Below are 16,281 nucleotides of genomic sequence, written 5' to 3'. Positions count from 1 at the left end.
TTTTATTTTTTAAATTTATCTAATATTTTTATATTTTTTTTTTTATTATAATTAAAAATTTTTATTATTATTTTTTTTTTTATTTTTTTTTTTTTTTAATATATTTTTTTTAATTTAATTTTTATTTTTAAAAAAAAAGAATTATATTTATTATAAAATAAAAAAAAAAAAAAAAAAATAAAAAAAAAAAAAAGATTTAATAGATATATAATTTACATGTAAATAAATATAATATATATAATATATATTATATATACAATAATATAATTAAAGTTTATACATTTATTTATATATGATGGATTATATTATAAATAAATATATGATATACATTATCCATAGTTATCACAGGTAATAATATGATATGTAAATATATATTTTATAATAATAAACCATATTTTAAAATATATATATATATATATAATACATACATTTTATAATTATATAAATATTATATAATAATATTTAAAAAAATAATAATAAAATAAAATATTAATTAAAAATTTGTTCTTATTAAGTTTTATTTATTAGTTCGTATTTTTTTTTTTTTTTTTAATGATATATATTTATATATGAAGATATATATTAATTATCTTATATAATATACACAATATATTTATTTCATCATATCCACATAATATTATTATTTTATAAGTATATAGAAACAATATTAATAAAATTGTTTTTTAATTATTATACATATCTATAAAATATATAATTATTTATTTATAATAATTTTTGATATATTTGTTAATAACAAACAATTCAAAGAAACCAATAAATAAGTAAATAAATTTATGTATAAATAAAACTCAAAATGTAAGTAATCTTTTTGAGGTTTTTTTCTAATTATATACATACAAAAGATAATTTCTCATATTAATAATCAAGTGGAATAACATGAAAATATGTTTTTTCTTATAATTTTATATGTAGATATATAAATTTTTTTTTTTTTTTTTTTCATATATAGAAAAACATATTTGAATTTATCAGTTCATCAATTATTGAGAATCTAACTTATATGTTAATACTGAAAATTTATTCATGTATTTTTCAAATGTTGATACTTTACTTTTTCTTCTAACCTTTTACAAAAATATGGATTCAACTAATGATATATAAATATGTTATGTATATTATCTTATTAGGGTTAAGATATGTGCGAAATGATATATATATATATATATATATATATAACACATTTATGCGTTTAACATATTCAATAATATGATCTAATAATATAAATATTTTAACAAAGAAATCTACTTTATTATTATGTGATAAATTAATATATTTAATATTTAAACCTTTGAAAGATATTTATATAAATGTTATTATCATATTCAATATTTATCTATTGTTATTAAAAAAAAAAAAAAAAAAAACATAATTAAACAAACTATATTTTAATATAAAAATAACATTAAACAAATTCATTTATTTTGACTTAAAAATTTTCTAAAAAGTATATGCTTATCTGCAAATTTTTTTGTGGGTACTTTTTTTTTATCAGCAAATGTTACATCCATATTTGATGATAATTTTAATAATCCTCCTGTAGTATTATCTATTTTCTTTAATGAATCGTCTTTTTTATTTAATAAAATATTAGAATTGCTCTTATTAACTTTAGTATTATCTTTCTTAAAAGTCTGGTCTTCAAATAAATCATCATCTTCATCCATATTTCCATCATCCGTACTAGCCAAAATACATTTGAGTAAATTTTCTTGAATTTTTTTATTTTTATAAACCAAATTAAGTTTATTAAAATCGACAATATTATCACTAAGGACATTATAAGCATATCCTTGGTTAATAAGAAATCTTTGTCTTTTATCTGAATAACACATTTCGATTGTATCTTTACTGACTAAACTATAAAAAAAAGAATCAGGGTCATTAATATTTTTTTTTTCATTAGCTTTATTTTTTGGTCGAATAATTCTTCCTAATCTTTGTGCTTCTTGTCTTCGTGAAGCAAAATTAAAGGAAATTTGTATAACAACATTTGCTATGGGTATATCAATAGCATTATCTCCTACTTTACTTAATAATATGGTATTAATGGAAGAGTCATGTTTAAATTTATTAATAATTGCTATTCTTTCAATTGGTGATAGTTTACCATATATAAATGGTTTATTTAAAGTTTTAGCTATATGTAATAAGGCAAATATATTATCACTAAAAACAATAATTTTATCATTATTCTGTTCATGGTATTTTATTAAATATTCACACATCATTAATTTTCGAGGGTTACATGTATATAATCTTCTTTTAATAAAGCTATTTGATTTTAAATAATATTTATAAAAGGAACATGGCATACTACACCATATTTCCTTACATAATGCTTTTGCTAAAAAACCTTTATTTTGTAATTCTACCCAATTAGCTTCATATAATTTAGGACCAATAATCCAGTGTAAATCTCGAATCAATAAATCTTCTCTTACTAATGTAGCTGTTAAACCAAGTTTACAATGTGATTTAACAATATCATTTATTCTTCTAAATGATGGAGCTGGAGCAAATTGTACTTCATCAAAAACTAATAAACCCCATTCTCTTCTTCTTATATCATTTACTATTCTTAAACTTTGTTCACTTCTTTTTCCTGAATAGGAAAGCATAGTATATGTTGATATTAAAACACCTGCTTCATTAATAGGCCACAAATCTAATTTATAATCTGATGTTAATATTCTAATATGTCTTGGATGAATATTTGTAAAATCTTCAAATTGTTTCTTCCATTGTTCTACTGCTACAGCTGATGTTGTTAAAAATAAAGCAGACTTTTTAATAGTACTTGCTGCAGTTATACCCGTTAACGTTTTACCCACACCACAAGGTAACACTATAATACCTGAACGACTTCTACCATTACTAAACATTTTCCTAAGTGCCTTTTCTTGATAATATCTTATCTGAACATGACTCTTTAAAGAACATATTAAATTTGGATTCTTCTTATCCCTTCTAAAATCATATTCCATTAATAAAGGTCTTTGCATTGTTTGCAAAGCTTCTTGTTTTACTTCTTCTATCTTATCACAATTTACTTCAAATGAATATACTTCAGCAGTATTTGTAGAATTATCGTTTGCATTTAAATTCGCATGTTTCTTTTCTTCCATCATTAATTGTTTTTCACTTTCGCTAATTTTAAATCCTACAAGGGGATAATATTTAAAAAAAAAAAAAAAAAAATGAACAAATATGTATACATATATATTATGTATATTATATATATATATATATATATATATATATATATATTATATATGTCCTGTGGTATTACCTAACTGGGTTGTATCCAACACTGGGGCCTCATATGTTAAGTAGCAATCCTTTCCTTTTTGTTCTTCACTGAATAAATTATTCGTAGTTTTCTCTATATTATTATCATTGCTATTGTTTTTATTATCATTTTTGTTATTATCTCTATGCCTACTATCCAATAATCTATTATTCAAATTATACAAACTTTTCATATTTTTATCATTATTATTATCAGTAGAATATATTCTTGCATTCTGGATTGTATCATTATTCAATAAATAATCTAACTCTGATTTGTTTGTAGCTTCTATATAATATTTATTTTCCCTTAACACTAATTTCACTTTTCCAAAGGATTCAGCACTTTTAGTGATATTACATATTAATTCATTAGGTAAAACATTTTTAGAAAATTTATCTAAATTAATTAATAATTCATCAAGAGTTATACCTACTGATATTGCAGCATATAAAGAGAAAATAGTTAACTGAAATTCATGAATTAATTCTGGTCTACATATTGGTTCAGCTATTGTTATTAAAAAATCAGATGCTTGCTTACTACAACTATTAAACATTTCTAAATATATGAATCCATCTGAACATATCCACAAGGGTTTATTCATATGATTCTTTTTTAATTTCATATCTTTACTATAATCATGAAAACCCCTTTGTTGTATATTTATCGAATCTGTGCTAAAAGGTAAATTTATTACCTTTTTATCAAATCGCATTTCATAATAATCTTTTAGTTGTTTTTTTACCTTTTTTGTAAATTCTCCATTTGTGCTTTCTTTTCTGAAAAGAAGAAAAAATATAAATACAAATGTACATATATATATATATATATATATATAAGAATCTATACAAATAAATAAATAACAATAATAGTTGAGATAATTTGGGGGTTGCAATTATTATGCACTTATATATATATATATATATATATATATATATTTACAATTTCTTAGCAGCCTTCAATTTACGTCTTTTTAAATTTTTTGCATAATAATTCTCATTTAAAATATCTGATCTTTTCCTTGAACCTCTTGTATGAGACAAATTGGGGATATAATTAGATGGATCCTTCAAATTATCCATCTTTCAAATATATCATTATATATAAAAAATATATATAGGTTTGACAAATTTATATTCAATTATGATATAATAAGGCGGACGAATTAATATATATATATATATATATATATATATATAATAAAAGAACAAAAAAAAAAAAAAAAAAAAAAAAAAAAAAAATTATAAATTATTCCCAAAAACTTTCATTATATTTTTCAGAATAAAATTGTATTGACATAAATCTTTAGAAAAAATAAAAGAAAAAGAAAAAGTATTCGATTTTGTATTTAAAATTATAAAAAGATATTCTTAATATTGAAAGAGAATATGAATAAGAGTTTATAATATCAAACAATAATATATAAAGTCATTTATTATAATATAAATATATATATATTTATATTATATATAATGTATTAAAATTTACAGAAAATTTACAAACAAATGATATAATATATATATGTATATATATTATATTATATATATATTTAATAAAATTCAATATAAAGATTAGTTATTGAATTATTATAATAATTTTAAATTTTATAGGACTAAACAATTATTAATATATCATATTATATAAATATATTCTTTTTAATTTTGTTTTATTGTGAACCCCCCAAAAAAAAAAAAAAAAAAAAAAATAATACATGGGTGAAAAAAATTTTCTATAAAAAAAAATATACATATATATTATATATATATATATATATATATATTTTTACATTTAAAATTTTTTTTTTTTTTCGCATATATAATTTGCTTAATAATAAAAAATAAGTACATATATTTATTTATAAATATTCTTTATTTTTCTTGTATTTTTTTTTATTTTTTTTAGTGTTTTAAATTTTTTTGTTTTTAATTTATATAACAAAAAGTAATTGTAATTGTAATTGTAAGATTAAAAAAACAATGGAAAAAAAAAAAAAAAAAATTATATGTTTTATGCAAGTGTAATATATATGTCTGACAAATGCATAATTATTTTTAAGTTCAAAATAAAAAATATGTATGTATATATATTTATATTATAGAAAATATATTTTTCAATGTATTTTTTTTTATATATTATATATATGTGAAGAAAAATTTATAGATTGTTAAATATTTTAAATGGATAGTATTATGATAGATATTTATAAATATAAAAAAAAAGAAAAAGAAAAAGAAAAAGAAAAATGGATGATTTTCCCAAAGGAGATAGATCCCCAATATATATATATATATATATATATTTATTTATTTATTTATATTTACATATATATGATGGTTTTATTCCCCTCATTTTTTTGCCTATACATAAAAACCTTATCATTTTAAACTTCTTGGTTCCTAATTTCGGCCAACATTTTTATTGCTTGATTTAAAGATTCGAGATTTTTTTTGCAGTTATTTCTTTTTACTTTAATAGATGAACATTCATTAAATAAGTTGAAAAGTTCCCCATTATGTAAATTTGATATTAAAACCTTCTGCATAGTTTTTCTCGATGTATTAACCATAAAATGCATAATTGCTTTAGGTACAGCATCTGCTATATGTTTTCTAACAATATTAAAATAATTATTTATTAGTGATTTTATTAAATCGATTTCTATTATTTCTTTAGAAGAAGATGAATATTCTGGTATAATTTTTTCGGGAATCACTGGTAAAACAAAAACATTTTCTCTATTATTATTTATATTAGTAATTTTGGTACCTTCTTTATTTCTATAAGATTTCATATCTTCTTTAGGTTTCCACATTTTCATTTCTTCTTTATATGTATTATTATGGTGTATAGTCGAATAATTCATATTACTACCACATGTTTCTTGAAATTCTCTTTTTGGACGCTGTAACATTTTATGATTATTTTTAGGGTGAACTACTGTATCTAATTCATCTATATAATCATTATCTTTATCATATACATTTTTCATAAAATGTTCATTTAAAAAGTCAGGATGACTTGTATTAATATATGATAATTCAATTAACATTAAATTCTTTATCATTTCTTTAGTTGGTTGTAAACAATCTTTTAATAATATTTTAACTTGTTCATTTATAGCACTCTTTAAATTAGTAAATCTCTCCATATCTGCTATACGACAATTATCAACTATTTTTAATAATTCTTCATATACTTGATCAGCACAACGTAGTGAAGGTTCCTTTAAGCAGTTTATTAATTTTTTTATTAAAGTTTCAAAAGCACTTTCTGGTACAAATAATGCTCCTCTTGGACCACTAGAATTTCTTATTGCTATTCGAATTTCTTCATCTGTTAACATTTCTAATGGTGAGAAATCATTTAATGATTTTATATACCAGTCATTAAATATATAATGTATTCGTGCTCCACCTTTTAATTCATCAACTCTATCTTTATAAAATACTTTTCCATCTATGATATCTTGATATTGTTGTGAAAATTTTGTTATATAATTAACTAATACTGCTAAATATTCTGAACGATTCATATTATCCATAGGTTCACCTAATTCTAATAATCGTTCTTCTTCAATACTTTTTAATGAATCAATTTTAGGTTTTAAAAATGGTACTGTATTTTTGATATGTTCAATTAATATATTATTTAATTTTTTGGCTAAATTTTTTATACCACATTCCATAATACATTCCATTTGATTTGAAAAATCAATACATTGACTAAAGTATTCTTCTTCTTTTTTAATAGACATTTCAATAGTAATATTATCTTCTACATCTTTCTGACTTCGACAAACAACAGCTACAAAACCTTTCTTCAAAGGATAAAGGGACCCACTAATCATTTTCTTCCATATTTCAGGTTTTTCAACCATATCACATTTAGTTATTACACCTATAGTTCTTTCATGTTTTGGATCTACATTTCTAGCCATTTTCAAACTATCTGAATTAGCTAAATCAATATTAGCAGATGAAACAGCTAAAATGATACAATTAGGATTCTTTATATATTTATTTACTAAATTTACTATTTGCTCTTCTACATTTTGTGGTTGATTCCCTACAGGGACCTTTGTTAAACCAGGTAAGTCAATTAAAGTTAAATCCAAAACATCATTTTTATGAATCTCAATTATAATAGGAGTTTCTTTAATACATTTATTTCCTCCAGTAATTTCTTCTGTAACGTCAATTAATATTTCATTCAAAATAGAAAAATCATCTATATGTTTTTCTACTCTATTATTATCATAATCACAATATGTTAAGGTACAATAACAATCATCTGATTTAGAATTAGTTAGCTGAATTATTATAGGAGTTCGAGTTACTATATCTTCTCCTTTAGGCATAAAACTCAAACCTACTAATGATTCTAGTAATGAGGTTTTTCCAACTGACTGAGCACCTACCACTGCTATATGTGGTAAGCTCAAAGTTTCACTACTAATAAAAGATGATAAAACATTCTGTAATTTGTTTACAATCGGTACTAATTTATCCATTCTAAAATGTATACATAAAAATATATATATTTAATAGTAATAATAATACATAGTTCTTATTATGTTTTTTCTGGCTCTTTATGTAAACTTATTATAATGGATAAATTTAAAATCTGAAATTATAACCTCTAATCATATAATTACAACAAACGAAATATTGTTTTTACAAAAAAAAAAAAAAAAAAAAAAAACTACAAATATGTGTATAAAAATAAGTAATGATAATAATAAAAATATTAATTTCTTTTGAATTTCAATATATAATCAAAATATCTATATATATATATATATATATATATATATGTAATATACCAAAAATATATAAATATTAAAGACAAAAACAAAAATATATATATACATATATATTACACCAAGTTTACACAAATAAATATTCACACATATATATATTATATATTATTTAAAAGAAGTATATCATATTTTATATTTTAAATAACATAAAAGACATGTATTATTGGGGAAGAAAAAAATAAAAATATTCAAATTTGAGTATGTAAGGAAAATACAGTCACAGTGAAAAAAATAAAAAACAAAAATATAAAATATGAAACGTGCAAAACCAAAATAATAAGATGTATGATTGATTAAAATAATAAAATTGGTTTATACTCATATTTACACATAAAAATTAAATATATATATATATATATATGTAGATGTAATAAGAGAAAAAACAATAAATGTATAAAATATTATATATTCACAGAAAAAGAAATAAAAAGAATTAATAACATAATAAATTATTATGATAAATTCTTTAAACATACTAGTATTTTATTTTTCAATCTCATCATCAAAACTTTATATAAAAATTAGAATAAAATATGAATGTCATATATATAATGATTAACATTAAACAGAAAGTATATTCTTTTTGCAGTTGTCAGAATATTACTCCTTCGAAAATAAAACATATATATATTTATTTATTTTACAAATGTGTACATTTTTAATATCTTTAAAAATTATGTAGAATCATATATTTTTATTATAAACTGCAAAATTAATGTGAAAAAATATGCCTGTAATATTTCAAATTATTATATCTATATATATCTATAAATATATATATATATAAATATATGTATATATATTATTTATTACTGTTATTTAATATAACAAAAATCCTAATATATTATTGATATGCAATTTTTTTTTTTTTTTTTTTTAAATATACAAATATTTATAAATTGCACACAAATAATAACATTATATTTATATGCCTAAATTACATATGTATATTTTTAATTTCAATATTAATTTTTCAAATTCTACATTTTATTACAATTTCAAAAATAAATATGAAAAAAAAAAAAAAAATTAAAAATATAAAAAAAATAACATGATATTTCTTCCATAATAAATATGGAAAATAAATGTTATAAAAACAAATAATAAATGTCTAAGTGGTTTATAATCCTTTTTTCGTTTTCTTTTCTTTTTATTTAATTTTATTTTAATAATAAATATATAAATATGTGTAATTTATTTTATATAACAACAAAAACAAAAAAAAAATTAAAAAATAATATATTATATTATATATATATATATATATATATTAGAATACTATTAAGCAATGTTAACAAAAAAATTAAAAAAAAATTACACTTTATATTTTTTTATATACAAATATTTTGTATATAATATATAAATATAACTATAAAAAATAAAAAAAACAAACAACAAACAAAAAATATTAAATAGAAGAATAAAATATAATTACATAAAAATAAATAAAAACAAAGTCATATTTTATATACTATATAAAAATTTGTTAAAAATTATTAAATTTTAAAAATTTTTTACTTTCCATTTAAATACAAAAAAAAACAAAATATAAAGGAAAAAAAAAAAAAAATGTTCAAATTTATTTCAAACGAAAAACAAAATACGCTTTTTTCGAATATTTGTTAATTTACTGTATTTGTAAAAAAAAATAGAAAAAAAAAAAAAAAGGAAATTGTGTAAATATATATAATATTATATAATATGTATAATAATATATATATATATATATATATATATATATATTAGCAATGTACACAATGCATATTATATGCGTACTAAAAATTATATACATAATAAAAATCTATAGATAATAAAATAAAGAGCAAAACATCATAAATATAAATATATATATATATATATATATATATATATATATATAATATAATATAATTCTACAATATGTTATATAAGGTCATCTAAAAATATATTTATACTATATAATTAAAAGTTTTCTTCATTATTTTAATTTTAATATAATTAAAAAAAATAATAATAAAAAATATAAATTAGATAAGAAAGATAAATTTTTTACCGTAAAATTCTTTATATAAAAATATTATATTGTATGACATAATATAATATTATGTTCTATATATAAATATATATATATATATTTTTTTTTTTTTCTTCTCTTTTTAATTTCTTCCTTTTTATAAGTGTGTATGTAAATTCCAAATGTTTAAAGTAAGGGCGAATAATTAAATGAAAAACTATTTACAAAAATGTAATGTTATAAATAAAATAACAAAAAAACCGTTGGATATATTTTTTAAAAAATTCTTTTTAAAACCAACAATAAACCATGTTACCTTCTTCTCAACCATAAAAAATGAAAGTTCACATGTAAAAATAAATAATGATACTCATGATAAGAATATAATCAAATCAGGAAAAGAGAAAAACAGCAAAAATTGTAAAAATTATAGAAATGACCAAAATGGATCTTTAGTCAATAATATCAAAATATATAAACAATCAGAATTGGTTAGGAGAATTAGAAAATATTGTAGAAAAGATGATTTATGTAATATATATAAATTTACTGATGAATTCTTAGATCTTTTAAATAAACAAGAAATAACACACAACGATTTTATTATTATAATCCATTTATTAAGTAAAAAACAATTTATGGAAAAATATTTTTGGAGAAATATAACAAATTTAAATAATATAAATTTTATTTTTCATATGAACATAAAACAAATCATTCTTTTCCTTTATAGTATTGTAAATTCATTCAAATATATTCATCCACAATTTTTAAACATTTTTACTAATAATCTAAACTCCATTTTAGAGAATCAAAAGAAGCTCTTGTTAATATGTAGGAAAAAGAATAAAATAGAAATTCCAAAAAAAAAAATTCAAGCAGAAATACAAACAAAAGAACAAATAGATATAATAGAAAATAAAGTAAAGGTACATTCAAATAAAATAAATAATGATTACGATGAATATAAGAAAGATGAATTGAATAATTTATTAAATAATAAAAATTTAAATAAAAATGAGAATAAATTATATATTTATAATAATAAGATAAACGAGCTGAATCTTTTAGATATAACATTAATATGTTATTCATATTCTAAATTAAATGATTTAGAGAATTTAGAACATTTAAATGAATTAAAAAACAACATGTATAAACTTTTTGTTTATTTTTTATTTTTCTATAAAAATGATTTTAATCATTTAATATTGTTTTTATATAGCTATATGAAATTGAATGAATGTATAAAAAAAAGTATATTAATTAAATTGAAAAAAATGATATTATTTATAAATAAACAAGCCGACATAAAGTTCATGCTTCCTGGTTTGTATTCTTTAAATTTTTGTTCTTTAAATATGTTAATGAATATATTACATAAAAGTCACTTTAAAGATGAACATTTTTTCGAAGAAATTATATTATCAGTTGTTATCAATTTAAATGTAAGTCAACCGAAAAGGAGGAAAATAAAAAGTAATATATTAAATGGAAATTATGATAGTAGTGATAATATTAATATAGACAATTTAAACAATTCGCATGGATATGAAATACAAATATTTAATAATACAGACATGTATAATATAGAAGATTATAAAAAGGAGGGAAAAAATATATATAGCAATAATGAAATATATAATTACAACAACAACAACAACAATAATAATAATAATAATAATAATAATAATAATAATGGTAATCATTTTTATAATTATTGTAATATTCATTATTGTTCCTATAATTTCATCACATATTTCAAAATAATATCATCTCTTGTTAAACATTTTGTAAAAAATAAAAACAACTATTTTTATCCCCAGAATAACCAACTAGTACAGTTAAAAAAAAAAGATTTTTGTTTCCTACTATATAATGTAAATAAATTAAACATAAAAAATTATTATAATATATATGATTATTTAAAAAAAGAAGCATATAAACAAATAAACACTTTAGATATTTATAACGCTTGTATTGTATTAAATTCACTTTTAAATCTAAATATACTTGACGAAAAAATATTTCATAAATTGTTTACACATTTAAAAATTCTTTTTGATAAAAATATGTATAAGGAAAAAGATATTATAGATATATATGTATCATTAATTACATATAGTAAAATAAATCATAAGGTATCTAATGAAATAAATTCATTCTTAATAAATGTATATAACAAAATCGAATATAAAATGAAAAAATATAATTTCAAAAATCTGTTATTAATCTTCTGCTATTCTTCATATATTAATATACATTTTAATAATTCTATATTACAAGATTTATCTATAGATGTACTTAACAACTTTGAAAATATTGATATAAAATATATACTAATCTTTTTGTATCTTTTAAAATATAAAAATTATCAAATGAATAATTTCTTTATAGATTCTTTAATACAAAAAGTTTTATATAAATTAAAAGGCGAAAAAAAATATTTAAACGTTTTATATACGTATTTATTTCAAATTATAACAGTTCATTCTTTTAAATCTTTATTTAATGAAAAAATCACAAACATGCTAATACAAATGTTAATTAAGAACAAACAATTTTTTAATTTAAAAGAAAAAATTATAGTATCTTTACATATATATGTAAATCCTATATTAATTTTAAATCAGTCATGTGTATCATTTTGTGTAGAAACCTTTCAAAACTTATTAGATTATTTGTATATAACAAAAACGAAAAAATATAAAATATATAATAAAATATATAATAAAATAAATACAAAAGGAAAAAATAATGACAATAAAACATATCATCACTATATAATAAAAACAAATCATTTTAAAAAATATATAAATGTATTAACAAATCATACAAGAAAAAATATATATATGAATGATCAGAGATTTTATCAATTTTTTAATTTTTTTTTTAACAACATCAATGTACAAGATACACACACTATTTGTAACATAGATTTTAATATAGGCCATATAAATATTAAAGACTTACACTTTTTTTTTTTATATTTATCAATAATAGATATTATAAAAGGAAAAAAAATCTTAACACACACTAAAAAAATATTTCATATGTTATATAGAAATATTAAAAAATATTCACAGTTAAAAGAAAAAAAAAAAAAATATATATATATATATAATCAATTCTATTTATATTTATGTAAATATTTCCAATTAAATATACATTTTCAAAATATATATATTAAATTAAATAATGATTCTTTTAAATATTTTCTAAAAAAGAATAACCAAAAAATATTTGATCACAACAAAACTTTAACAACATATTTAAATTTAAATAATAAAATGAAAAAATATATACCAAATTTAAATGTTAATAATTATTCAAACAAAACACAAAATGAATATAATAATAATAATATCATATTAAGAAAGGAAAAAATAAATATATATAAGGAAGACATAAAAAAATATTTCCCACATTTTGAAGAAACACTTTTTAATACCATCAGCATATATTATGAAGACTTGTTTTTATATATGATTTCTCAAAAAAAAATAAACGAAGAAAATATTAAAAAAATCTTTTATCAATCTTCTATATATTACAATAAATATACCCATTCGTGTCCAAAACATGATAATGACAATATAATCATAAAAATGAAAAAGGACTTTTTTATTAATTTGTTTTATATATCATATGTTTTTATACCGATAAAACTAACCGTATAAGAAAAAAAAAAAAAATTATAAATATGTGCACATATATATATATATATATAAATATATATAATATATATATTTATTTATCTTATATATTTTATGTATAATCAACCATGTGATAAATTTATTAAAAATGATAATAGTTTGAACTTTTACAAAATATATCAATTTATATATATATATATATATATATATATTTTTTTTTTTTTTTTTTTTGGTATATCACCATATTATCATATTACTCTAATATATATAAGGTTTTTAAAAAAATAGATGAGGTGATAATATAAAAAGTATGGTCCTTTTTTTTATTTTTATCTTTCAAATATATATTATATGAAATGGTAATATATTAGTAAAATATTATTTAAAGCGAACAAATAATTTCTAAATGACATTTAATATAGCATACAATAACAAAATAGTAAATTAAATACATTATATATATATAATATAATAAAATAATGGCAAAATATATTTATTCTATTTATATATATAAACAAAATATGAATAATTGATACATTCTTATAAAATATATTAAATCCATATATTATTATATTATATCTTATAATATTTTTTAATTTGTCAGTTATAAATATATTTTTAATTTCTTATATTATAAAAGAATAATCCTGGGGATTAAAATAACATATATATAAACATAAGTCATAACACATATTTGAAAATAAATAAAAAATAATATTTTTAATTTTTACTTTTTTTTTTTTTTTTTTATTTAAGGATTAAAAAAATAATTTATATATTTTTATATATCTTATAAAAATACCTTTTAGAATAATCATACAATTAAAAAAAAATATATATTATATATATGATAATATGCATACATAATATTATATTAACCGATATGTATATATAATATGTATTATATATACATATAAATATTGTATTTTTATTTATCCATATCTTATAAACAAATATGTTACTCTACATACATGAATATCTTTAACATTTTTTTCGTATTCTATAATATATAATATATATATAATATATACATATATATATTATATAGATATGTATAAAAAGGAATAATAATAAAATGTATGTATATACATAATAAAAAAAAAAAAAATAATTAAAAGAATAATGATATATATACTGAATATAAAAAGTAGATAGAAGAAAAAAATACCCTAAAAATATCATATTAATTATAAGTGTAAAATAATAAAATAGGTACATAGTAAAATTATAAATCGACATTATAATATATATATATATATATAAGGAATACATATATATTATTATTATTATATATATATATATTTATCATTATTTGGGTTTCCATTTTATAATGAAATATATATAAAATTATTTTATAAATCTTATGTTTATATTATATTCTTATATATAATCCATTTTATAATATATACATAAGAAAAAGATTATAATAAATAAAAAAAAAAAATTAAAAACTATACTGATTAATAAAATAATTTATAAATATGATTAAATGAGTGATGATATTATGTTAAATTATTTGGTAAAAATAAATATAAATATAAAAAATTTGGAAAAAATAACATAAATATATATATATATATATATAATATATATATATATATATAATATTTAAAATATTAAAATTTCCATTTTAAAATACACCATCTATTTATTTTATTTCATTTATTAATTCTTATTTTATATAATTATATATATTAATGTTTCCTTTTTTTTTATTTTTTTATTTTTCATTTTCGTACTTGTGAAAAACATAATGGCATAATGAAAGTTCTTTAAAAAAAATAAAAAAATTAACAAAAAAATAAATAAATACACAAGTATTTATAGTATAAAAAATATAATACGCCTATATAGATTTAAATATATATATATATATATATATATATATATATATATTACTATACTACATATGTATGTGTTCTTTTTTATTTTTTTTTTCCCTAAGAACATGTATTTAAATATATACATATTTAATTATGATATAATATATATATCCTTATATATATATAATTGTGTATATTTTTAAATATATTCATATATATAATATAATTTTATTATATATAATAAATTATAGATTATATATATTATTATATATTGCTAATATGGATTTCTTATTTTTTAGAAGCGATTATGAAAATAAACAAGGGAAAATCATAAAATAATAAAATAAAATAAATAAATAATAAAAAATAAATAAAATATAAATAAAGGAATAAAAATTGAAAAAAAAATATATTTACATATAAATAATGAAAAAATATAATAAATAAAATAAAATATTATTATATAATATATATATAAAGTTTGTTTTAAAAGAAGTTATTATTTATTATTATACATATATATATATATCACATTTGTTAATATAATATTTAATTCTTTATAATAAAAATTTTTTTTTTTTTTTTTTTTTATTTTCAGAAAATAAAAATATATTTATAAAGAAAAATATATTCATATTTATAATATGTAGATATTATTATAACATATATATATATAT

General features: G+C 17.1%; 3 protein-coding genes across 3 annotated transcripts; 1 reads left to right on the top strand and 2 right to left on the bottom strand.

The window, feature by feature from the left end:
• Nucleotides 1-1,433: 1,433 nt before the first annotated feature.
• PGSY75_1037600 (putative DNA repair helicase RAD25) lies at nucleotides 1,434-4,395 on the bottom strand (the record flags this gene model as incomplete). Its single annotated transcript, XM_018786135.1, has 3 exons — nucleotides 1,434-3,181; nucleotides 3,311-4,092; nucleotides 4,256-4,395. The coding sequence occupies 3 exons, from the start codon at nucleotides 4,393-4,395 to the stop codon at nucleotides 1,434-1,436; spliced, it is 2,670 nt and encodes an 889-aa protein (XP_018641752.1).
• A 1,298-nt stretch (nucleotides 4,396-5,693) lies between these two features.
• Nucleotides 5,694-7,823, bottom strand: PGSY75_1037500 (dynamin-like protein; the record flags this gene model as incomplete). The annotated part of the gene is made up of 1 exon (XM_018786134.1): nucleotides 5,694-7,823. The coding sequence occupies one exon, from the start codon at nucleotides 7,821-7,823 to the stop codon at nucleotides 5,694-5,696; it is 2,130 nt and encodes a 709-aa protein (XP_018641751.1).
• A 2,511-nt stretch (nucleotides 7,824-10,334) lies between these two features.
• Nucleotides 10,335-13,805, top strand: PGSY75_1037400 (hypothetical protein; the record flags this gene model as incomplete). Its single annotated transcript, XM_018786133.1, has 1 exon — nucleotides 10,335-13,805. The coding sequence occupies one exon, from the start codon at nucleotides 10,335-10,337 to the stop codon at nucleotides 13,803-13,805; it is 3,471 nt and encodes a 1,156-aa protein (XP_018641750.1).
• Nucleotides 13,806-16,281: the final 2,476 nt, after the last annotated feature.

Source organism: Plasmodium gaboni, chromosome 10, assembly GCF_001602025.1.
Source record: "Plasmodium gaboni strain SY75 chromosome 10, whole genome shotgun sequence".
In the NCBI taxonomy this organism is placed as follows: Eukaryota; Apicomplexa; class Aconoidasida; order Haemosporida; family Plasmodiidae; genus Plasmodium; species Plasmodium gaboni.
This window is presented reverse-complemented; position numbering and strand designations above follow the sequence as displayed.